The sequence below is a fragment of the Nipponia nippon genome, unplaced genomic scaffold, assembly GCF_047370975.1.
Source record: "Nipponia nippon isolate SJK-2023a ecotype South Korea unplaced genomic scaffold, ASM4737097v1 scaffold_5, whole genome shotgun sequence".
Lineage (NCBI taxonomy): Eukaryota > Metazoa > Chordata > Aves > Pelecaniformes > Threskiornithidae > Nipponia > Nipponia nippon.
In genome coordinates, this window is record NW_028262369.1 from 57,450,059 (window position 1) to 57,472,499 (window position 22,441).

Below are 22,441 nucleotides of genomic sequence, written 5' to 3' on the forward strand. Positions count from 1 at the left end.
ATCCCTTTTGCTCCCCCATCATAACCCCCACATTTTGAGGTTAGTGGTGGAGCTGAGGCTGTGGTTTTCCTCCAGCACACCCACAGCCTGCAGGTGCTGGGAAGCATCCCAGCCCAGCCATGCCCACAGGCAGCCCCAGGGCTTTTTTGTGGGGCCTGGGGGGCTCTGCCAGCCCCAAAGCTGGCAGGGAGGTGGGTCTGGAGAGGCAAAAGCTGAAGATTCTTGGGGTTGAACCCAGGGCCACTTACACGCGAAACAAGCGCTCTCCTGCTGAGTTACACCTCTTCTGCACCAGCATCACCTCGCTCCTGGCTCTTCGAGGTCCATCCTGCCCACGGGGGCATGCCCACAGCACTGACCCCACTGTACCAGGCACCATTGCCCTCATCATCCCCTGGTTATGTCACAGCCCCATGTGCTGCCAGGAAGGCGGGTGCCCAAAAGGAGGGCTCGTGTGGGAGTTGAACCCCGGACCTGTCGCACCTGAAGCGAGAATCATACCCCTAGACCAACGAGCTGGGGCAAGACCACTGCTCCTGCCCTCAACCCCTGTGCTGCATACACCCCGGCCATGTGCACAGGGTCATGGCTCCTGGGTGCCCCCATCCCTCATCACTGCCCCTCAGAAACCCATTTCACATGGTTCCAGGTCTAACAATCTCCCTCTCCCCTGCCCCACAGGTGCCGGTGTGGCTTTGGTACAAGGGACAGGAGCTGCAAGTGGGAAATACCCCCAGCCATTCCCTTTTCCCAGGCCCCAGGAGCTGCCATCCGTGGTGGTCAGCAGGGTGCCGGTGCTAGGCTTCCCATGGGTGCTGTGGGGATTAGGACTGGGAGGACAGCTCTGGGGCAGACCAGGGGGATTTTTTTCTGGATGCAGTCCCCGAGGGTAGGGCTGCCTGTAGCTGTGCTGGGGTGGGAAGCTGAGCTGCTGCAGGAGCCCCAGCTGGTGGGAACCTCTCTCCACTCAGGACAGCTGCAGGGGGAACAGGACGAAGAGCTGATTTTCAGACAGCCCACCTGCAGCAAGCCTCCAATGCTAATTATATTGCACTGCAGGCTGTGCCAGAGCAAGGGCACATCCAAATCCTGTGAGCTGACCTGAGGGAACTGGGAGGAAGGATCGGCCACAGGCAGCACACGCAAGTCTCACTCCTCTCCCCTGCCCTGCAAATCTCAGAGGAGTGGGGAGGAGTGGGCAGGGGGAGCGCTGCACCCCAGTGATTCCCAGGTCACATAACCCGCAACAGCTGCCTGGCTCCTTCAGCCCCAGGCACCCAGTGCTACCACCAGCCACCTTACACAGCAATAACCAGATCACCCTTCTCCTCTTTGGGAAACATGCAGACACCTAATTCTCAGCAAATGTGAATTAACAGCCTTGGAATATTTAATTGAACAATTCTTGAGTCTGAAACACAAATCTACAAGTATTTCACTCCCAGGACCTTGTAAACCATTGGGATTTGGGCTCCGCTTTCATTGCACTCATCCCTGTCTCTTCCCAAGGGCTGCTCTCCCCAGGGGGAGAAGCTCAGAGGAGAAGGGGGGGTGTAGGACAGCCGGGAGCAGTGTCTGGTGATCATTTGGGCTCAGGGTGAGGCACAGTGCTGGCGGAGCCAACAGGACTGCAGGCTCACTGGGGTGCAAGCCTTGTGAGCCCAGCTCCCACGGGTAGCACCAGGAGGGCCAGACCGGGATGCCAGTGCCTTTTGATTTGCGTGCTTCTTCCCCCGTGACTCACACGTGGGTGGCCTGTTATTTTCTTGCTTTATGGGATTTCCAGCCCTTGGGAAGAACTGGAGCCCTTGCTGGAACCATCACCTGTCTGGCTCCCCAGGCTGGCACAGGGCCTTTTTGTGGCAGGGAGGACGCCCAGAGAAACCACAGTGAGCCCCTGCCCTGCAGTCTGTCCATGGGCACCTGGGGTGGGATGTCCTCTCTGCGGTGTCCTGTCTTCCCTCTTATCCCACCACATGCAACTAATGGGAAATCGTGTTGCAATGCTTTGGTGGGCGAGGAAGATTTCTATTAGCAAACAAGTCCCATTTCAGTCTGCCATGCCTGCAGGCTCCCAGCTCCAGGGGCCCTGTCTCCAGCTGGCTGGCTCCAGGATGCAAGTCCCCAGGGGCTCTGGCCAGGAGTCCTTGCCCCAGTGAGGAGGATGAGGGACGCTGCCTGTTGAGGCCAGCAAGGACTCCTGGTGTTGCCCTCAGCTTGGCACGCAGGTGCTGGGGTGGGATATACTTTTTGCAGCCCAGCAAAGGCGCTGGTGGTGGATATGTCTCTTCATCCTATCCCACTGTTCTGAGTCACCAAGATTTTTGTCTTCTCATCTGCATGTGCAGAGAAATCACAGATAGATGTGCTGGGATTGCATAGACCCAGCAATCATCCAGCCACCCCTAATCCCTCCATCCCTATCACCAGCCCCATGCCGCCCTGGGTCTTCCACTCCTGATGGTCCCACTTGCTTGCTACTCACACCAGTCTTCCCTTTTCCATGACAACTCTCTATGTGTCTCCACTTGTTCCAACTCAAACCATGACTTCATCCCTCCTCCCCTCCTCCTCCATCCCCATGAGAGGCAAAGTACCCACCACTGTATGAAATGTTTACTGGCTGCTTCTGTTGGCTTCTCCAAGCAGGTAAATGCAGAACCCGAGCAAGCCCATTTGCCATATGTGGTGGTGTAGGCTGGGGTGTCCCCATGGTACACGCACCCCAAAGAAGAGATCAACACCCCCATGGATGTGACCCTGCAGTGGGGAGCTACCACCATCACCTTCTCAGGCCCTGTTGAGCTGGAGTACCCCACCATGATTTGTGCACTGTGATTTCTGCTGGTGCAGTTGACTTCACCAAAGCAAAGGATAGAAGAAAGAAAATGAAGGGAAAAAAGGACCTCCAGGAAGCAATGACTGCTGCGGGAGGAGGATGCTGAGTGGCAGCAGGGAGAAGGTTTCCTCCAAGGACACGAGCAGGGGAGGGAAGATGGAAGGTGAGAAGAAGACATGAAACTCAACAGATATAGGCATGGCCAAAGGGTTGCTTTTGGGCTAAGCTCCAGGCTTTTCTAAGAAATGCTTCTGCTGCTGCTGTTGAAAGCAATGCTGGGACCAAACCCCAGGACCCAGCTGTTTTGCTCCATGTGCGTCCTTCCACCCGCTAAGCATTATTTTTCATCTCAGTCTTGGTATGTAGTTCCCTGTTTCTCACCAGGGCCTTTGGCTGCACTGTCTTTGCAGGAACCTGTATTTTAGGGCCTGATCAGCAGGTCTGTGGAGTCCTGCCCCAGGCAAGCACTGGCTGGGGGGAAAACATGGCAGAGTGAATTCAAGATGTCTTTTGAGCTGGGAGCCAAGACAGAATGGCTCCCAGCCACGAGTCACAGCACCTGTGGGAGACAGGGTGCCAGGTCCCTTGGGACGCAGATCCCTGCAGGGCACTGAGGTCCTCACTTCCCCGACTCTGTCTGCACTAAGGCATCTCAATTTTCAAGTCAAATCAAGGACCTGTGTGGATTTTTGTCTCCTTTGAGACACTGGCTCTTCAGAAGAAAAATCTGTATAACCTCAACAGTGGAGTCATTCAGTGAAAAGCCACATTAAAATGTCATTACTCTGTCCCCCTGCTCCATCCTGGACTGTCCTATGCAGCAGACTGGTGGAATACAATTGCACCAGCCCCAGATGCCTACAGCTTTCTAACGAAGCTTTTGCTGGAAATCCAATGCTTTTCCTCATTGCAGTGTTCAGGAGAATTTTGCATCCCATCTCTGTGGACAATTTCTGGAGCTGGGATAAAAATATCTGAGCAGTTCTTAGAAGAGGGATGTGAAACCAAGCCTCTCTTCTCCTGGTGCTCTGACTGCTGAGCAATTGCCACATAAATTTTCTCCAAATTAGGAGCACCCCTGTGAAGATCTGCTGAGCAATAAAACCAGTTGGGCTTGGTCAAAGGCTTTTGAAGACCAACATGCTTACAAGCTCAGCATAATCCCTCATTATAAACACTCATAACCTTTATGCAAATTGTCACACTACCAAAATGCTTAAGGTATGAAAGAAGATTTAAACAATACCCATGGAGGACTTAGCTGCACTCTTATTCCTCTTTCCATCAGCTGAAAATGTTCTGCTTGATGATACATGGCATCTTAAAAAGAGGCTTTACTCAATGCCTGGCATCTTTTTCCAGAGACACCTGCATCCTCTCCTTGTAAAACAATTATCGTCCAATTCTCTAATATGTCCAACTAAATTCTTGGGTCCTAGTCTTTGGGAAGAGCTGAGTATGGAACTCACTGTGCTGTGGCTGGGGCCAGGGATAGAGTTATCTTTGTCCTCTAACTGACCAGCTCACAAGGCATGGGACTTGCAGGTGTCTCCACTCAGCAGCAGAGCAAAGCTCCCTGCTGAGTGCTGGTCCAGTTTTTGCTTTTGCCTCTGTATCTGGAGCACACAGGGAAATTATCATTTTTCCTTCATGTCCTTATTATTATATGTATCTTTCCTGATGGCATTACCACAGGTCTGAGTGTCCATCACGCTTGGTGTCTATGAGAAATGTTAGGATGCCTCTCCCCATGACACCTCTGATCAATCAGTGCTCAGTCACAGGTCTCAGCACATTTGGGCTCCCAAATGTCTGTGTGTCCAGAGGAAACCTGGGTAATCCTGCACCACGTTTCACATCACAAGCACCCCTCTTTCTCTGATGGGGCTGGGGATACTACAGTGGGCATGGGCTGCTGGAGAAGGTGCACCTGTATCCAGGGTGGGATGCCATTCCCTGAGCCATCACACCAGGCTAGCACAGGGACACGGGTATATTCAGCTCACGTTATTCATAGGGCTCACTCAAGGCAAATGTCACACCTGTACCTATGCATGTCTATGTGTGCATGCAGCAGTACAGAACAAAATGTTTCTGCTGCTTCGTTAAGAGATACAGCCAGATGCAGACACATCACATGCCTCACTGGCACCTGGGCTATCTAGATTTGAGTCAGTACACACTTATTTGTATAAGGCCCCTTTTGCCACATGCTGTTGTAAAGAGTAAGAATAAAGACCCTAATAACTGAGGCCTGGTTTTGCCCTGGTATATCTTGGGAGTTTTTTACTTTTCATCATCACCCATAAAACACTGGTTGAGTTCGGTGTAGGATGACCATCCAAAGGACCATCTCCCAAGAAGCCCGCTTCTGCCTTTTTTCCCTGACCCCACATGCAGCCTCCTTAGCTCCCCCCAAAAATTGCTGCAAAACACAGGGTAAATGCCATTTTGAAATGTCAAACCCTCGTGTTCCCACCTCCTCAAGGGAACAGGTAACAAGTCTACTCCTGCAGGAAGTCCTCTCTAAGCAGGCATTTGCTATGAGGCAGCAGGAGAGGTTTCCAGGCTGAGAAAGTTGCCTTCAGGTTGGTCACAGCAAACCACACACTTACTTCAGCCCAGTGCAGAGCTGAGCAGTAGAAACTCTCATTTCAGACAAAAAAGAAACCTCCCCCCCAGCAACAAGTTGCCTCCAGAGAAGGTTACCCCTCTGGACCAGAGGCACAAGGAACACCAGAAGACTCAGGCTATGATGTAGCATGACTTTAATGAGAAGGAGGAGAATAAACCAGTTCAGAGTATAAGAAGTGCATTTCCAGTGCTCAGTAAAGAAATGGATAAACCCCGCTCCAGGACAAGACGATCCCTACAAGGTGTTCCTCTGCTCCACTGCCCCATGACTATCATCTTCCGTCTACAGCCCACTATAAGCATTTTTGCCCAGCCAGCACCAAATGCTGTGTAGCACCACAGGGTGTGACACCTACATGGAAATATAAAGTAAGGCTTAGCAAGAGAAAGGTATACAGAGGCACGGTCTTGAGTGACAAGCTCGCATGGCTCCCTTCCTCCTGGGGGGGCTGCGGGTGCCCCCCACAGCTGGGAAACCCACAGGCATTTCCTTAGTCCTCTTCCTCAGTCTTGGTCCTGTGCTCCATTTGTCCTTCCCGACGTGCCTGCTCTGCTGGCATCGTCGGGAGAAGGTGACTGCCGGGGACGCCCCTACAGCCCGCTGCCTAGGCACAGCAGTCCTGCCTTCCCCAGCCCCCGGGGACCACCGGAAGCCACGGGGACCCCACAGCACCGGAGGTAGCTCCCGACTGCTGCCGATGCCGTGGACCCCACCGTCGTGTTTTGCGGGTAAGAACTGAGGATGGGCCCGGGCAGGGTGACCAGGACAGTGGGGGGTTGGATGACGGTGGTGGAGTCCCCACAGCGGCGGAAGCAGGGCTGGTTGCAGCTGGTGGCCAGTGGCCGGGGACCGCAGGAGGAGGGCAGGCACAGGTCGTAGCAGGACATCGCTCGGCGAGGATGTACACCTGAAAAGCCAGAGCCAGGGCATAAATGCAAAGCAGAGGCTGGTGCATCCCTGCTGAACCCTCATTCAGTGGCTCCCATAATAAGAGGTGTGGGAGAGCTAGCTAGAGGGTGAGTTTGGTTGGTTCATAAACCCTGAAGGATGGCTTTCCAAATGGGCAGGAGCTCGCTTCCCCTTCCCTCACCCTGTAACCTGCTCAGGAGAAAGCGAGGAGTCTGGTTTGAGCTGCACGTCTGGGGAAGCTGGAGGCACCAGACACTGAAAGCACTGAGAGCAGATCCACTCCTGCACACTGCCTGCCTTCAAGCTGACAGCAAGCTTTCAGCAACCAAAATGCTCACTGAGACACATTTAGTTGTAGCAAAACCCACTTAAATCAATACAATGTGAGCAAGCTGGACTTAACGTGAGCTGAGCTATCCCATCCCAAAATAAAAGGGACCTCTGATGCCCTTCCATAAACAGGGACACATCAATCCCTGCAACCTGGCCATGTGCTATTTTTTTCTTCAGCAAGGAAAACCACACAGTATGCACCCAGCTATGTGGTTATGGATCCTGCAAGCCCTGCATCCCGCAACCCCTTGCACTCCTCATTTTGGAGCAGAAATAAACCCTTCCCCGACATCCTCAGCAGGCAGGAGGGAAGCAAGTAACAAACCTTGAACTCTTGCGGAGGACCGGTCACAAGGCATCGGTGAAAGCAACAGCTCAGTGGGGAGGAGACAGAGCCCCTCTCGACTTACCCAGACAGAGGCAGCAGCGGCAGCTGGGAGCAGGTGGTGGGACCAGTGCCATGCAGGGTTTTATAGGGTGCCCTGGCCCCTGGGGGAGCAAGTGCATACCTTCCACCTGAAACTCCGCAACAACCAGCAGTTTTCTCCTGGAAAGCTCCCCTGGCTGATTAAACAGTTCCCTCTTTCATCTGTCATGTTTTGCTTCCATTTAATACTGAGTAAGATTGAAATGATTCAGGCTACAGGCATTAATTACCTTGCTTCCTAAGGCCAAAGTACATTTTAGGTCTTATGCCACCAGGCAGGAGAGTGTTTCAGCAGAATTTAGGGCAGGCACATCCCTGGCACATCACTCCCCACCCTCCTCCAAGCACAACCAATTCAGCTCCCCAGTGCACCCGAGGTGAGCTCAGAGATGTAGGCTGAACACAAGAAACATGCATTTGTAGGTAAACCCTGTGACAGCAGTTTCATCGACAGCAGGAAAAACAGGGGGACTGCAGGGGTGAGGGTGCTGGGGGACCACACACAGCTGGGACAAAAATGCCGGAGGGCATTTCTCCTGCCCCATCTGCCCAGGTACTACAGACACAGACACAGGGACTTGAGCTAGCCCAGCATGAGCAAATTGTTACACTTCTGGATCCACTTAGAGGATTTTGCCTTATTTTGTTATTATTCCTCAGGCCTGGAGTATGAATTCTGCGTGGAAGGCACATCAGATTTTAAAAGCAAAGTAATCACGGGCTCTGGAGTCCACCCCTGAAGGTGACGCACACCAAAACTGACTGGTTTTGCGCCGTGAGCTGATTTCCGAGGCCGAGAGCCTTTCCATCCTGCTCTTTGGATGTGCTAACAGCGGTGAGCCAGAAGTTCACAGCTATGCTTCCTTGTGATGGAGTGACATCGTCAAGACATTTTTAATTACAGGCTGCAGTGTGACACCAGATTGCTCTGCTGAAAGCCTGTTAGCTGCTAAACAGCCAGGCAGTTGCAAAAGTCCCGACCTGCACTTAAACGTGAATCATCTGCACATTGGGGAGAGGGAGTCGCTGACGTGGTCCCGGGCAGGCAAATGAGCCATCAGGCTCTAGGGGCAAGGAAAGTTTGAAGAAGGCTTTTCATTTCATGCCAGCAGAGCCCAGATGAAGGCACAAACATCTTCTGCCCCAGAATAAACCATAGTAGTACCAGGGCACATGTACTATGCATGTGTGGAGCTAGGGGTTGTCAGCATCACTGTTAAAGACATGCTTTGTAGGGTTTTTGGGGTCATTTTAGTTCCTAGGGTGACTTGGCCTTATAGAGCCATGGTTCATAGCACTGATTTGTCCCTAGTGACTCCTTCCTGCCCTGCCTGCCAGGGCAAAAAAGCCTTTCAGAGGTGCTGGGGTCAAGCCCAGCTCTTTTTAACATCATCCTGGAAGGGGAAATCAGCTTTTCCAAGGTGCAGTGGAGGGCATGTGCTTCAGCCAGAAGCAACCTTCCAGCCTGCTGGAGTAAGGCAGGAGGCTGTGGGGTCATCACAACCTCCTAAATGGCAATTTGGTGAGCAGGAAAAGATGAGGCTTATTTTAAGCTTTACATTTCTGCTTTTTCCACCACTCTTGAATAACAAAATGATGCCACAGGTGCACCTTGGACCCACAGCCTAAGAATTAAACTCTTCTTCTGCCAGTCATGGTTTCTTCCCCTTCACTAATCATCTTCCATCTCTTTTTTTTTTTTGTGCCTCTGTGCACTCCTGTGATCCCACGGAAAACAGCCTTTCCTGGGGGACTCCCTTCCAGGCTCCCAGACAGAGGCTGGGATCTTCTGATTTGCAGACTCACTGTGTGTTTCAGTTTTGCAACCCAGCTTAAGTACTTGAGTTTCTGCTCGTATTGGACCATCGTGTCCCAGAAGAATATCCACAGATGCAGCAATGCTTGAAATAAATGCACGGGGGCAATTAGAGAGTGCATGTTGCTGAATGTGAGTGGATCTGTGTACGAAAACAAGTCCTTTGCCTGGAGAAGGGGACGGGGGAAACAAAAGGCACATGTCAGGAAGTTAAAATAATCAGATTTGTGTAATGAATGAGATTAAAACAAAGGAAAACCATAGGGGAAAGAGCTCTTCCTGGAAATGCAGGTATTTGGAAGAAAGACAAGGACTGTTTTTTCTGACCCATATTCGTTTCAGAGAATGAGCACTTTCTACTTAAGACATGGTTTTCTCTGGAGGAACCACAAAACTGAGAAAATTTCAACAAACCAAGCACATCAGACCCATTTTCTTAACTTCTGTACATCCTGAATCCAGGATGTGTGGCCATCTCAGCCCTGGTTCTTCCTGCAGATAAGAGCATGAGGAGAAAAATGGCCCTGGACCAATACTCGCTGTGTTTCCCTTTGCATCGCCAGCCCCAGCAGCACTTTGCAACTCCAGTTTCACTGCTCTGCATTTTGATGTAAGGGCATCAAACCCAAGGGCTAGATGTCCCTCAGACCAGCTGGAGGGTGGAAGCTTGCCCCTGCCCCAAACTTTCTTCTGAAAGCCAAAGGCAAAGGCACATTTTGGAGCAGCAACAGCTCCACTGCATCTGATCTCCAAGGAACACCTGCATCCAACGCTCTCATCCAGGGCTTGCCCCAGGGCTGCAGCCAACCTGCGGGCAGCACAACATGTGGGAACTGCTCCCAGGTGACTGATGGGCGAGCAGGACACCCTGGTGCCAGGAGGCAGCATCCTGATGCAGACAGACCCACCAGGGCAGCTGCCCCTCCACTGCAGCTGCAGAGCGTCCTTGGCTGCCTGTGTCCTTGCTGGGACAGACTTGGGGTGCTTCAGGGCCACCGTGTGCAGCCTGGGGAGTGGAGCCCAGCCGATGCCGCTGGGGAGAGCTAGGCTCCAGCTGCCGTGTGCTGCCCTGGGGCTGCAGATGATCCAGTTTCATGCCGCCACAGTCCCCTATAATTGCCGGGTCCCCAGGTGGGCTGATGCTCCATGGCGTCACCAAGGCTGGCACATCCCCCCCAGGAGGCGTCGTCACTGTGCGCCAGGGCAGGGGTGTGCTGTGCCCCTACACCGACCAGTAGGGTTGAAGGGTGTCCCAAGGGAGTCAGCCTGTCTCCTCTCCTGGCTGCCTCTGCCCTGCAATCCCCCAGATCCCGTTCTGCCGCAGCAGGCCCCATGCCATGCACCACCACTTGAGGAGGAGCCTGCAGCCCTTCCCATTTCACTGTTTCCAGCTGCAAGTTAGTGTACCTCTGGGGCTGTAACCCTTGTGCACCAAACCCCATGCCTTTTCCCCTGGAAATCTCGTGCATCCCTCTTGCAGGGTGCCTGGATGTCCGGGTGTGGACATCCCCCTTTCCCAGGGCAGCAGAGCTGGCCAAGCACCACAGCATCCCACGGCAGCAGGATGGGATGGTGCTGGTGTTTCCCTGCAGCCTGATCACTGTTTCTGGCTGGGGAGAGGGAAGCAGCTCCCAGCTGGTCCCCAGGGGCATCTCCCCAAGGCATGGGAAGGAAACATGGCCCCAGGGAAGGTCAAAAAGCCAGTGCAGGGCCTGCAGCGTGGGCAGCTAAGCTGAAGCATCCTAGCCTTGCCTCCAAGCCACAGCATTGCTTGGCCACATTCTCATCCATGGAAAGAAGGGGTGGGAGCAGGGAAGGCACCTGCAAGGCTGGCACAACATGTTTCCCCAGCTGCGCTGAAGCACAGACATGCTCTGAGAAATGCAAGGCTTCCCTCTATGCAAGACCGCTGGGATTTCATCAGTTAAAAACCTCCCAGCAGGGGGGTCTTTTTACCTCTTTCCTCTTCATCTTGCAGTAGCTCACCCTCTTCTCTCCCCAGGAACCCCACTGTGAGCACTGCTGCAAACCCAGGAGGGAGCTGGCAACACGCAGCAGCTATGCCATCCTCAAAAAAGCACCTTTATGACGCGGCGATGGCTCAGCAAGGCACAGCTTTGTCCAGGGTCTTCTTTTGCCTCCCAAGCTCATAGGGATGCTCAGGGCTTGTGTATGAGATGCAGAAAGGAATATAATTGGCTGACAGAGCAGAAGGGAAAAAGCAGTGCCCAGGCTCAGGCTGTGCCCACTTCGCTGCCTGGCCAGCCTGTTGCTGACCCTCCCTGCCCATGGTTTGGTGCTTTGCCTCCTGGAGAAGACGTAGCTAGCTGGCAGGAGGGCGGGTGGCAGGTGGGCTCAGGGAACAGAGGGTGACAGTACCCTGCTCCTTCATGGGAGCGTGGGGCCTGGCACGTTGCACAGAAGGGCAACACAGGTGCCTGAGCAAACGGGAGCAGGTTCCGCAAGTGGGAGCAACAATCCAGAGGCAGACGTGTATTTAACATGAACAAGCAAAAGAGAGAGAAGCAAGAGGAATCCGGCCATGGCAGGAGCTGCACCAAAAGCCTCTCCACAGGTAGGAGTCCCTGGCAGCCCGACGAGGGTGGGATTCGAACCCACGCGTGCAGAGCACAATGGATTAGCAGTCCATCGCCTTCACCACTCGGCCACCTCGTCCCTACTGCTGAACCTTTTCTTGAGGATTTTTTTCCCGTCTTCGACCAAAGGCTGTGAACCTGTGGTTGGTTCTTTAGGGTGTCCTCTGGGGAGCCAGGTGGGGCAGGCAGAGCCCTGGCAGCCCGTCTGCCTGGCCATGGCAGCCCGCTCCCCACCTGCCTGTGGCAGGGCAGCTGGGCAGGGCAGCAAGCAGGTGTTTTCAATTCATTTGCTCCCTCTCCATGCTCCCTTCTGTCCCTGTGTTCAGAGGATGGCAAAGGGCAGGGTGGCATTTATTTTTGCCACAAGATTGTGTGCCCCAGGCTTTGTTACTTGTTGCAGGTCTCCATCACCCCCACACCACCACTCACCCACCCACAACCTGTGTCCAGAGGGTTTTCCTGCAGGATTCATCAACAGCTGTGAAAATTAATGGGGAAGGTGGTGAGTGTCCAGCCAGCATTGGATGTGCCTCTTTATTTCCCAAATTCCCTGGGGTTTGGAGCTAGTTTGGGTCATCTCTCCACTGTGAGCTCCCCAGGGAGAGGGGGGCAGAAAGAAACTCCTTCTCCCCAGGGTGGGGTCACCTGGGACAGAAGGGCACGGGGTTCCACTGCTCAGGGCAGGGCAGGGACTCCCAGCAGTGCCACCAGCTTGGGGCAAGGAGGAAAAACAGCCCCCAGGCCCAGGCACCACTGGGACTCGAACCCAGGATCTCCTGTTTACTAGACAGGTGCTTTAACCAACTGAGCCATGGCGCCCACCTGCCCCACAGCTCTGGGGTGCCCCCTGAACACACCTGACCCCCTGACCCCCCCCCCCCCCCCCGCTGCCCCAGGTCTGGAGTACCCCAACCCCCAAACCCTTTTCTATCAGCCACTGGGAGCACCCCCGCACCCCCAGTGCTGACCCGGGCCCCTAGCACAGGGAGCCCAACACCTCCTCTACCAGCACCAGCTGGGTTTTGGGGTCCCAGACCCTGCGGGGACTTGCTGCTCCCCTTCCCTTTCTCTGGCAGAGCCCTGCCAGCTGCCCCAAGCCTTGGCACTGTGCCGAGGTGACTGCCTCTGTCTCAGCTTTCTCTCTGGCTGCTCACCCCGGCATCCTGGGGGTCTCCAGGGCATCACCTGCCTGCATGGCTCACCATGAGTGCCCAAGGCTGACCCAAACAATCTCAGTGCAGCCTCTGAGGGCTCAGGCACCCCTAAAGTCTCCAGTTTTTTGAGAAGTGCATGAGACACACCGAGGGGGAGAGTGGCTGGGAGCAGCTCCCCAGTGCAGCCAGTGCTAGTGAAAACCGGTGCTCACCCGGCTACATTTACCTCCTCCCGGCGTGGCCTGACCTGGCACTGGGAAGGGCACCGGGGAAGGTGACCAACCCCTGCTCAGCCATTGTCACCCGGCAGAGAGGCTGAAACGCGGAGGATGAAACACAGCCCCACAGCAGCCTCCAGCCGTGACACTTGCCAAAGGGGACCCTCTACTGGACCTCTGGCACTGGTAGCTCCCGGGTGCAGGAACTCTATGCTCTCCATCGCACTGATGCTTGGCAGCGCAGGCAGGGCTGGGGCAGGGTCCTGTGGGTCAGCATCTGCCCTGGGTCTGAGCTGCACATCTTGGCTTGTTGGTCTAGCAGTATGAGTCTTGCTTAGAATGCTAAGAGGTCTCAAGTTCAACTCCTGGATGAGCTCTTTTTCTGGGCACCCACTGCCGCACTCTGTTTTGTTGAAGAGGCAAAAAGACCTGCAGGTGATGGGGGTTGAACCCAGGGCCTCTTACATGCAAAGCAAGCGCTCTCCCGCTGAGCTACATCCCCTCTGCACAGCCAGGCCTGGAGGCCTGGGCAAGTCCCTTCACCCTCCACCGCTGCCCCACTGCCCACAGCTCACCCTGCTCTGCCCCCAGGGCCCTGCCCCCAGAAAAAGACCCTGGGGGCACACACCGCCGGCAGCACCCGCTCTGCGGTTCCCAGCCCTGCCTCCAGCTGCCCTTTGCCACTCATTCCTCCCTCTGCATCCCTGCCCCGCCACCCTGCCCCGCCTCTCTGCCAGCTCTTGGGGGCCCAGCCTGCTCACGGGGACGTGCCAGCCAGGGTGGGGCACCGACCCCACTGCGCTGGCACCGCTGCCCTCGCCGCGGCCTGGTTACACCGTGGTTCCTCGTGCCGCTGGGGAAGGCGGGTGCCCAAAAGGAGGGCTCGTCCGGGAGTTGAACCCGGGACCTCTCGCACCCAAAGCGAGAATCATACCCCTAGACCAACGAGCCGGGGTGCTGCACCCCTTTGCACCCCCAGCCTCCCCGCCCTGCGCACGCTTGGGTGCTGAGGGGCCAGCCGAGGCTGTGTGTGTCCCTTGGCACGCGCTGGGAGCAGGAAGGTCCCTCTTGCTGTGGCCGGTCCAGGGAGCCCCCATCCTGAGGTGAGCGTGGGGCGTTAGTGCCCAGCATCTCCAGTTCCCACCATCGCCGGGGATTTTCCTCCTCCAAAGCATCTCCCTGGCTCTTGCAGTGGTTGAAAGGGCCCGTGCTTTGCAGCATCACCCCCCGCCCTTCTTCCTCGCTGGGGCATCCCGCACAGCCGACGTCCCCCTCTGACCTGGCTTTCTTGTCGCTCCCAGCAATTCCCCGTCTCTGCTTCCTTCCCCATGCCCCCGTCGCTGCTGCCCGTGGGGCTCGGCGGTTTGCAGGCACTGGGTGTCCCTCGGGTGCCTGGTCTGCCCGCGGGGCCGGGCCAGGGTGGTGGGGCTGTGGGGCAGAGCGGGGCCACGGTTTTGTGGACGCAGAGCCTGGGTCAGGGGCCGCCGGTAGCTGTGGCCGGGCGGTCAGGCGAGCTGCTGCGGGAGCCCCGTTTGCGGTGCCACGGCCGTGGCCGCAGCCGTTCCCCGCGGCCCCGGGCAGCGGTGTCGCCGCCCGGTCCCCGCCGGGGCTGTGCCGGGCGGTGCGTGCCCAAAAGGAGGGCTCGTCCGGGAGTTGAACCCGGGACCTCTCGCACCCTAAGCGAGAATCATACCCCTAGACCAACGAGCCGGGGTGCGCAGCTGCCCCGGCCCAGGGCGGCTGGGCGGGCAGCGCTGCCCCCGGCGCCCCCAGCGCCGGCCGCTGCTTTTCGGGGACGGGCCCCGCCGCCCGGCCCTGGGCAGCAGAGCGGCGCCGAGCGCCTGTGCGGGGATGCACCGGCCCCCCGCACGCTTCCCCGCTTCCCAGGACAACGGGGCGCCCGGGGGGGGGCCATGGCGGGGGGGGGGCCATGGCGGGGGGCAGGTGTCTCCCCCGGGGGCCCCGGGCCGGGGCTGTGATGGCCGAGGGGTGAAGGCGTTGGACTCGAAATCCAATAGGGTTTCCCTGCGCAGGTTCGAATCCTGCTCACAGCGACAGCTTTTACCCCGTGCCCACAGTGGGGGGCCTGGGAAGTAGCTGTCCCCCTGGTGCTCCTGATGCTGTACCCTGAGCAGGAGCAGGCTGTCCTATTCGGTAGTCACAGCATGGTGCTGGGTGCAGCAGATGCTTTACTTCCTGTAGCATCAGCTTCTCCTAGCAATTAATTGGCGCTGGTGGGTAATTAGTGTTGAAGGCTGGCCCTGGCAAGCAGTCAGGGCCCTTGTGCCCTGAGCTGCTCTGGGTGCAGAATGGACAGTATGACCGTTGTTTATCCAAGACCCTTTCTGACTCCTGGCTGCTGATCGATGCAGTTAATGAGAAACCCTGGCTCAGGGAAGAGGCAACAGGATTGGGTGCTGGGAAGCTTTTGCTCTGCAGTGGGACAGGAAAGGGCAGGCAAACCCACTGGGTGCGAGGAGCTGAACTGGAGGCCGTGGGGTGCAAGCAGCCCCTGGGACCATGGCCAAGCTGGTGGAGTGTGTCCCCAACTTCTCGGAGGGGAATAACAAGGAGGTGAGAGAGCGTGTGGAGGGCTGAGGGCTGGGCGATGCTGGGTGCAGACAGCTGGACTGCCCCAGCAGAGGGGCCGTGCAGGCAGCACCTGCTGCCAGACTCTGCCCTGCCTCCTTTGAAATGCTGTGCACCTTTCCCTGCCTGGCTAATGCCAAAAATGCCCCAAAGCAGTCCCTGCTCCCTTTTGGCACCTTGGTGAGAAGTGGGGGCTCAGGCCCCCCCCTCCTGCAGGTTGCTGTAGCACCAGAGCTCGAGGTGGTCTTGCATACCCCCTCAGAGAAATATCGCTTGCAGTTGTGCCAAAACACGCCATCCAGGTTAATGGGGTCTGTGCTGCGCATCAGCCCTAGGCTGATCTTCAGCCTTGCTTGGGGCAGGGAAGTTCAGCAAACCCAAAATTGCAATAAAACCACTGCTTCCCCCAGGGAACAGGCTTTGCAGAGCCAAATCTGTTTTGAAGCTGGCAGGGGACAGTATCCTCAGAAACAGCAATGTGCGATGGTGCTCTCCCATGTGCAGCAGCCGCCGGGCAGGTTTGGGGCTCGCTGGGAGTCAGGGGTGTCCCAAACCCCCTGGGTAGGAGTGGAATGCTCATGCCTTTGGATTCTGCGTCCTCTGCAGCGCAGGGCTGCATCCCCGCACTGATCATCCTTGGGTCATTCCCAACCCCAGTACCCGTGGGAAGGGGGGGAGCTGAGAAAAGGCATCCCCCACCTTGTGAAGCTGGGGCTGTGGTGGGGGTCTGGCTGGCTCAGCCGCCTTGTCCCACTCTGCTGTCCGGCAGGTAATCGATGCGCTGGGGCAGGCCATCTCCCAGACGCCTGGCTGCGTGCTGCTGGACGTGGATGCCGGCGCCTCCACCAACCGCACTGTCTACACCTTCGTGGGGTCCCCCGAGGCTGTCATTGAAGGGGCACTGAGCGCGGCCCGTGTGGCTGGACAGCTCATTGACATGAGACAGCACACGGGTGAGCTTGGGGGCGGTGCAGGAGCTGATCTGGCATGGAGCATCCCTCAGCTGCAGTGCGTGGTCAGCTCTGGGTGCGCCTTGCATGGCTGGAGCTAAAATCAGCTGCCGGTGGCCAAGCACAGTATATTACTGCACCTGCAGCAAGCAGTGCTGCCGGGGTGGATGGTGGTGGGACCGTGCAAAGCTCTTGCTCATCCTCCTGATCCAGAGAGGCTGAATCCCTCCTGTCCCTGGGCTGGAGTAGACATTACTGCTGCAAACTCAACTTTCCTCATGGCAGCAGTGCCCAGTCTGCAAAAGAGGCTGGGAAAAGGCTGTCTTCCCTCCTTTTCTGCTTGCTCTTCCCAGCTCTCATCCTTTTATCTGCCCTGTCACCAGGCGAACACCCTCGCATGGGGGCCCTGGATGTCTGCCCCTTTGTGCCGGTGATGAACATCAGCATGGAGGAGTGCGTCACCTGTGCCCATGTCTTCGGGCAGCGCTTGGCAGCGGAGCTGGGGGTGCCTGGTGAGTGGGGGCCAGGAACCTCTGCCCATCCCATCCCACCCCACATGCTTCCAGCTGTGGAGAAACTGCACACCTTTTGCAAAATCTTAACCAAATAAGGTTTGCTCCCAAATGGGCAAATGATGTGACGCCAGCCCCTGCCCAGCGGTGCTCATCCCCAGTTCTGTCTTGCAGTTTACCTGTACGGAGAGGCGGCACGGAAGGAGAGCAGGAAAGCCCTGCCCACCATTCGTGCCGGGGAGTACGAGGCGCTCCCCGAGAAGGTGAGCCTGGCAGCACTTGGCTGGGCGGCACAGGCTGGGCAGAGCTGTGTTGCACCTCCCTGGCTTTGGGGAGGGTGCCAGGGGCTAGCATAGTCCCTTCACACCAAGAGGAGCTGATGAAATGCTTTGGGTGCTGCTGAACATGGAGGTGGTTGTGGCAGATGCCGGCTGGGAAGGGAGACTCTGTCCCTGGATGGGTGGTTTGTGCTGCTCGGTGGCGCTAGTCCACGCACTCTCCTCCCCAGCTTGCAAAACCAGAGTGGGCTCCAGATTTTGGGCCCCCAACCTTTGTCCCTCGGTGGGGGGCTACAGTGACTGGTGCCCGGACGTTCCTTATTGCGTACAATGTCAACCTGCTGTGCACCAAGGAGCTGGCTCACCGCATCGCCCTCAACCTCCGTGAGCAGGGTCGTGGCATCGACCAGGTACCCCCATGCCGGTGGCACGCTGGGAGCAAACCTGCTTGCCCCCGCGCCTCCTGGGCCATGCCTTGACTGTGGTTCTTGGCAGCCTGGGCGCTTGAAGAGGGTGCAGGGCATTGGCTGGTATTTGGAGGAAGAGAATATAGCCCAGGTTTCGACGAACCTGCTGGACTTTGAGAGCACACCGCTCCATGCTGTCTACGAGGAGGTCTGCCGAGATGCAGAGGTGGGTGGCGTGGGGTGGCACATCACGCTTGTTCCAATGGGGACTTTGCAGAGGATGTCTCCCTCCAAGTTTTTCTCCCCAACCTCAGGTCAGGACCTGCTTTACCTCACGCTCAGCTCAGCCAAGCTGTCCAGAGCACTGAATGGCACAAAACCCCCCAAAAGCTCAGCAACATGCTGCTAGCCCCCAGCTCCTCCATTGAAGGCTTTTCCATGAGCTCCCCAGGTCCTGGGAAGAGATGAGGACCACCAGGCTGGGGTGGTAGCGGAGGCAGGGCAGATGGCTCTGGGGACAGTCATGTTTCTGATGTCCTTTGCAGGCACTGAACCTCCCCGTGGTGGGGTCTCAGCTGGTGGGGCTTGTCCCCAAGAAGGCCATGCTGGACACAGCCGAGTTTTACATCAAGAAGGAAAAACTCTTCATCCTGGAGGAGGAACAGAAGATCAGGCTGGTAATGTGGCTCCTCCTAGTACTAACATAAGGGTGGGATCATGAGAGAGACACACCCACCCACTCCCAGTCTCCCAGAGTGCACTGAGCAGGGATTTGGGACCACAGCAGCCCCCAAGCGTGACACTTGTCTGGTGCCTGGCAAGCTGTGAGGGCACAGCGAGTAGGACAAGTTGTTTTATTGTTCTGAGGATGCTGAGATGCTCAGGGAGCAGAGAGCCCATCCCGTGAGGACAGAGCATGGGCAGCAGCTGCCCAGCTTGCCTGCGTGGAGGCCAGGAGGGAAGGAGACTTCCCCAGAGCTCAAGGACAGTGTGTGGCATTATGGGAAACTGTCCCAGGACCGCGTAAGCTGGAAACGAGGAGACAGGCTCTGCTTTTCAGCTGCAGGAGGGAGGGACTTTTCTACCCTATGGGGAACGTGCTAGATAAGACCAAGCTAATTATTTATCAGTGCAGTTTCCAGTCATTTGTAGGAGGCCGCACGCCGCCCCCAAGTCTGGGATGGGACGGGCTGGTGACGCCAGCTGTCCTCTCCCCGGGTGGTGGCCTGAGCAACTCTGTCCTAGGGCTGGATCACCCACGGTTAATTAACAGCAGGGAATGAGGATGCAACGGGCCTTATTGCGACGGGGCTGACATGGCAGTGCTGCTCCTTGCAGGTGGTCAGCCGGCTGGGCCTGGACTCCCTGTCTCCATTTCACCCCCGGGAACGCATCATCGAGTAGGGACCCCCATACTTCTCATCATGGTGCCCATCCCTGCCTGGACGCGGGGATCCCGCTGCCTGCGTCTTGCAGTCATCTTGTTTTGGGAGTGGCGCCTGCACCCAGCTCCTCTTCACACCCAGGGGACATCTCTGCTGGGTGTTGGGCAGGCGTGGGGTGGTCCCTGCTCCCAAATGCTGATGGTTGTGAACGTGGGGTGGGGGGACTCCAGGTCACTCAGGCAGGCAGCGGGAGCAGGTTCCATGGCCAAACTTGAACATGTACATGTTAAACCCTCCACCCCATCCCCAGCCCAAATTTCACTGCCTGCGGCTCACATGCTGCCTTCCAAGGAGAAATGCCATGCTGCAGCTCCCAGTGAAAAACTCATGTCTGTGGGGGGGAGAGGAAGGGAAATACACTTGTGTCAAGGTGAAATCAGGACATGCACTTTAAGTCCTTGTCATCCCTCCACCCCCGCCCAGGGACGTGGCTGCAGGCATGTCTCTGTCCCACCAAACTCCATTTGCATGAGCCCACCCTGTCTAGTGAAGAGCAATGCCCCATACCACCAGGACATGTGCTCCCCAGCTGTCTGTCTGTCCCCGTGGGGCTCCTTGTCCTCTTCCTGACCCTCCCACTGGGTTTTTTGGGCTAGCCCCCTTCTCAGCCACCCGCAGAGCCAAGGGGTGGATGAAAACCTGTTGGAGAGGGTGGTGCCAGGTGAGAAGGGTCTGGGTGGTGGGTGTCCCTCCACCTGAGGTGGCTCTCACCCATGGGGCCGCTATGCCACAGGTACCTGGTGCAGGCAGGAGAGGTGGACAGGGGGCTGGTGGCCAAGCCGCTGGGCGCCTTCGTGCGAGCAGTCGGTGGGAGGTCGGCAGCACCGGGAGGAGGCTCCGTGTCCGCAGCTGCGGCTGCCTTGGTACGTGCCTGACACCGGGATGGGGTCCCTGCCTGCCTGGGGGGTCCTCTGGTTGTGCTGAGACCCTGAGGGGAGCCAGCACGGAGGTAGCGGCAGGTGCTGTGTCCTGCTGGAGGATTTACCCCTGTGCCCTTGCAGGGAGCGGCGCTGGGCTGCATGGTGGGGCTGATGAGCTATGGGAAGCGGCAGTTTGAGGAGCTGGACCCCATCATGAGGAAGCTGATCCCCCCCTTCCACCAAGCCATGGACGAGCTGGTGGCGATGGTGGATGCCGACTCCCGCGCCTTCAGCAGCTACATGGTGAGGTCCCACTGGTGGCAGACAGCCCATGGGGAAGCGAGGGGCTTTCTAGCTGGGAGGGGGGCTGGCATTGCTGTGCCCTGGTGTCCTTAGGAGCAGGGCTGTGACCTTGGTCCAAGCCATGGCCGGGGAGGGGACATCATCACCTAAAGGAGGTTTGCAAGAGCATGGGAGTTATCGGGTCTACCCTGGCCCTTGATGGAAGGCATGTGGGGTCTCAGAGCAAATGGCAGCAAATCTGCTTTTCTTTGCCTGCAGGAAGCTATGAAGCTGCCAAAAAACACCCCTGAAGAGCGGGAGAGGTGAGCTGGGCTGGTGGGGACTTGCAGACTGGGGGAGCATGGCCACCCAGTGCTCACCCCGGGGCTATCCCCCCTCCCAGACGCATGGCTGCCATGCAACAGGGACTGAAGACAGCTGTGAGGGTGCCCTGTGCCCTGGCAGAGAAGGTGAGCGGGCTCTGGCCTGCTCTGAAGGAGTTGGCACGCCACTGCAACCTAGCCTGCAAGTCTGACATCCAGGTACAGCCCCAGGCTCGTGTGCTGCCCTGACTGCGGCTTTGGAGGCTGCCGGGCTCACAGCTTTTCCCTGCAAGGTGTCCCATCATGTCCTGACCTCTGGGATGACTCTCTCCAGCCCCTCTGCGACCTCCACCAAGACTGTCTCTTCCACCAGCTAACTTTCTGGCAGCTTGCAACCCTTGTAGGAGAGCTGACCTCCACCAGCCCTTGCCTGAGTTTTCCCACCTGTGTGGCAAGGCCATGAACAGTTCCCCCTGCCAGAGCCACATCCTGAAAATACTGAGTTGGAAAGCATTGCGTGCCACCGGGTCATGGAGGGTGGGAGTCCTGCAGCGTAAGGGTCTGCCCTGCTTCAAAACTGTATGGTGGTGCTCTGGTTCAGCAGGAGAGCTTCTTGCAAGCATCTTTTCCTAGGTGGGAGCCAAAATGCTGGAAGCATCTGTGTTCGGAGCTTACTTCAACGTCATGATCAACCTCAAAGACATAACGGATGAGAAGTTCAAGCTTGCGGTAAGTACGGGCTGTGTGTGTGTGCCCTGGCCCTGGTGGTGGGCATGAGGTTGGACAGAGATGAAGTCCCTGGGACCCCTCATGCCCAGGCACTCCCTCCCTTTGCCACCAGTGGGATGCACGGGGTGGATGGTGGATGGCTCTTCTGTCCTGTCAAGTGGCAAATGATGCACCTTCTCCCTCCCCATGTAGATGTCACAGAAGGTCTCCGGGCTGCTGGAGGAGGCAAAGCAAGGCTCATCGTTCGTGCTGGCGCTGCTGGAGAAGCGGGCGGCCTGAGAGGGGCTCAGGAACGGGCTGGGGGCTCTGCGGTGGCAAATACAGCTGGGAAACACACTTGTCCCTGCCTGGGCTCCTTTGGGATCCACCTCAGGAGAGCTGCTCTGCTCAGGCAGATCCCAGCATCATGTCCCCTGCTGGCCTTTCCCTGGCCAAGGGTAATTTTTGCTGTCTGGGGCTCAGACCCCAGTCTCCAACCCCTTGTCCCTGGGGCAGAAGGAGCTGGCTGGGCTGGCAGTGTCTAGGGCCACAGGGAGGGGCCAACCGAGGGGACGGCAGGGACCCTGTGGTGCTGCCCAGGAGGACATCCCGGTGCGTGGGCACCTCCTGACGCCACACACCCTGTGTGCTTCTGTGCCCAGAAACCACCCCTGAGACACCCCCCCTGCCTGCAGGGCTGGGGCAAGACCTGATGCAGTCCCTTTCTGCAAGGTGTCTTTTTGACGATGTATGACGAGATCAGCCCATTGCATTGCTCAGTGGCCCAGGGAGGGAGTTCTTCCAAAGGCAGGGCAGCATTGGGGGTGTTAGCATGGTGATGGGGATGGGATGAGAGGAGCTCTACCCCCTCCTCACAGACCCCCTGAGAGGAAGACCTGAGACTGTGTCTAACGGCAGATATCACCTCCTCCACCCTCATACCATGGCAGCACCCTGAGCAGTGTCACAGGGAGTCGTTAGCTGGACCCTGAGACAGCAGTGCCTGCGGGAGGGTGACCCCCGTGTGCCAGCCCCCTTCCCCCGGACACTGTGCCCATGCTGGGAGCACTGAGGCAGGGTTCGTGGTGGGAACACCTGACTCACCCTATCACCTGATACTGGGAGGTGAAACCACCACCCTCTGTCCCCTGTTTTTATC

The 22,441-nt window shown here is 57.2% G+C and overlaps 2 protein-coding genes and 5 non-coding genes across 8 annotated transcripts; 2 read left to right on the forward strand and 5 right to left on the reverse strand.

Annotated features, from left to right (window-relative positions):
- Positions 1-6,064: 6,064 nt before the first annotated feature.
- LOC148052265 (feather beta keratin-like) lies at positions 6,065-6,361 on the reverse strand. Its single transcript, XM_087730507.1, has one exon. It carries the CDS (start codon positions 6,359-6,361, stop codon positions 6,065-6,067), a length of 297 nt encoding a protein of 98 aa, XP_087586633.1.
- A 5,192-nt stretch (positions 6,362-11,553) lies between these two features.
- On the reverse strand, positions 11,554-11,635 carry TRNAS-GCU (transfer RNA serine (anticodon GCU)). Its single transcript has one exon. It is a non-coding gene; the product is annotated as a tRNA-Ser (tRNA).
- Positions 11,636-12,301: 666 nt separating this feature from the next.
- Positions 12,302-12,375, reverse strand: TRNAT-AGU (transfer RNA threonine (anticodon AGU)). Its single transcript has one exon. It is a non-coding gene; the product is annotated as a tRNA-Thr (tRNA).
- A 1,432-nt stretch (positions 12,376-13,807) lies between these two features.
- TRNAP-UGG (transfer RNA proline (anticodon UGG)) lies at positions 13,808-13,879 on the reverse strand. Its single transcript has one exon. It is a non-coding gene; the product is annotated as a tRNA-Pro (tRNA).
- Positions 13,880-14,566: 687 nt separating this feature from the next.
- TRNAP-AGG (transfer RNA proline (anticodon AGG)) lies at positions 14,567-14,638 on the reverse strand. The gene has a single exon. It is a non-coding gene; the product is annotated as a tRNA-Pro (tRNA).
- Positions 14,639-14,900: 262 nt separating this feature from the next.
- TRNAS-CGA (transfer RNA serine (anticodon CGA)) lies at positions 14,901-14,982 on the forward strand. The gene has a single exon. It is a non-coding gene; the product is annotated as a tRNA-Ser (tRNA).
- Positions 14,983-15,375: 393 nt separating this feature from the next.
- FTCD (formimidoyltransferase cyclodeaminase) lies at positions 15,376-21,639 on the forward strand. Of its 2 annotated transcripts, XM_009461082.2 has the most exons (14): positions 15,376-15,502; positions 16,287-16,470; positions 16,851-16,979; positions 17,154-17,242; positions 17,488-17,667; positions 17,753-17,890; positions 18,210-18,341; positions 19,003-19,064; positions 19,843-19,972; positions 20,111-20,272; positions 20,531-20,574; positions 20,655-20,793; positions 21,208-21,303; positions 21,496-21,639. In XM_009461082.2, exons 1-14 carry the CDS (start codon positions 15,449-15,451, stop codon positions 21,580-21,582), a joined length of 1,626 nt encoding a protein of 541 aa, XP_009459357.1. In that variant the 5' UTR covers positions 15,376-15,448; the 3' UTR covers positions 21,583-21,639. The 2 variants fall into 2 exon arrangements, with proteins under 2 accessions (XP_009459357.1, XP_087589130.1); XM_087733004.1 differs by lacking the exon at positions 16,287-16,470 and having other exon boundaries at positions 15,401-15,502.
- Positions 21,640-22,441: the final 802 nt, after the last annotated feature.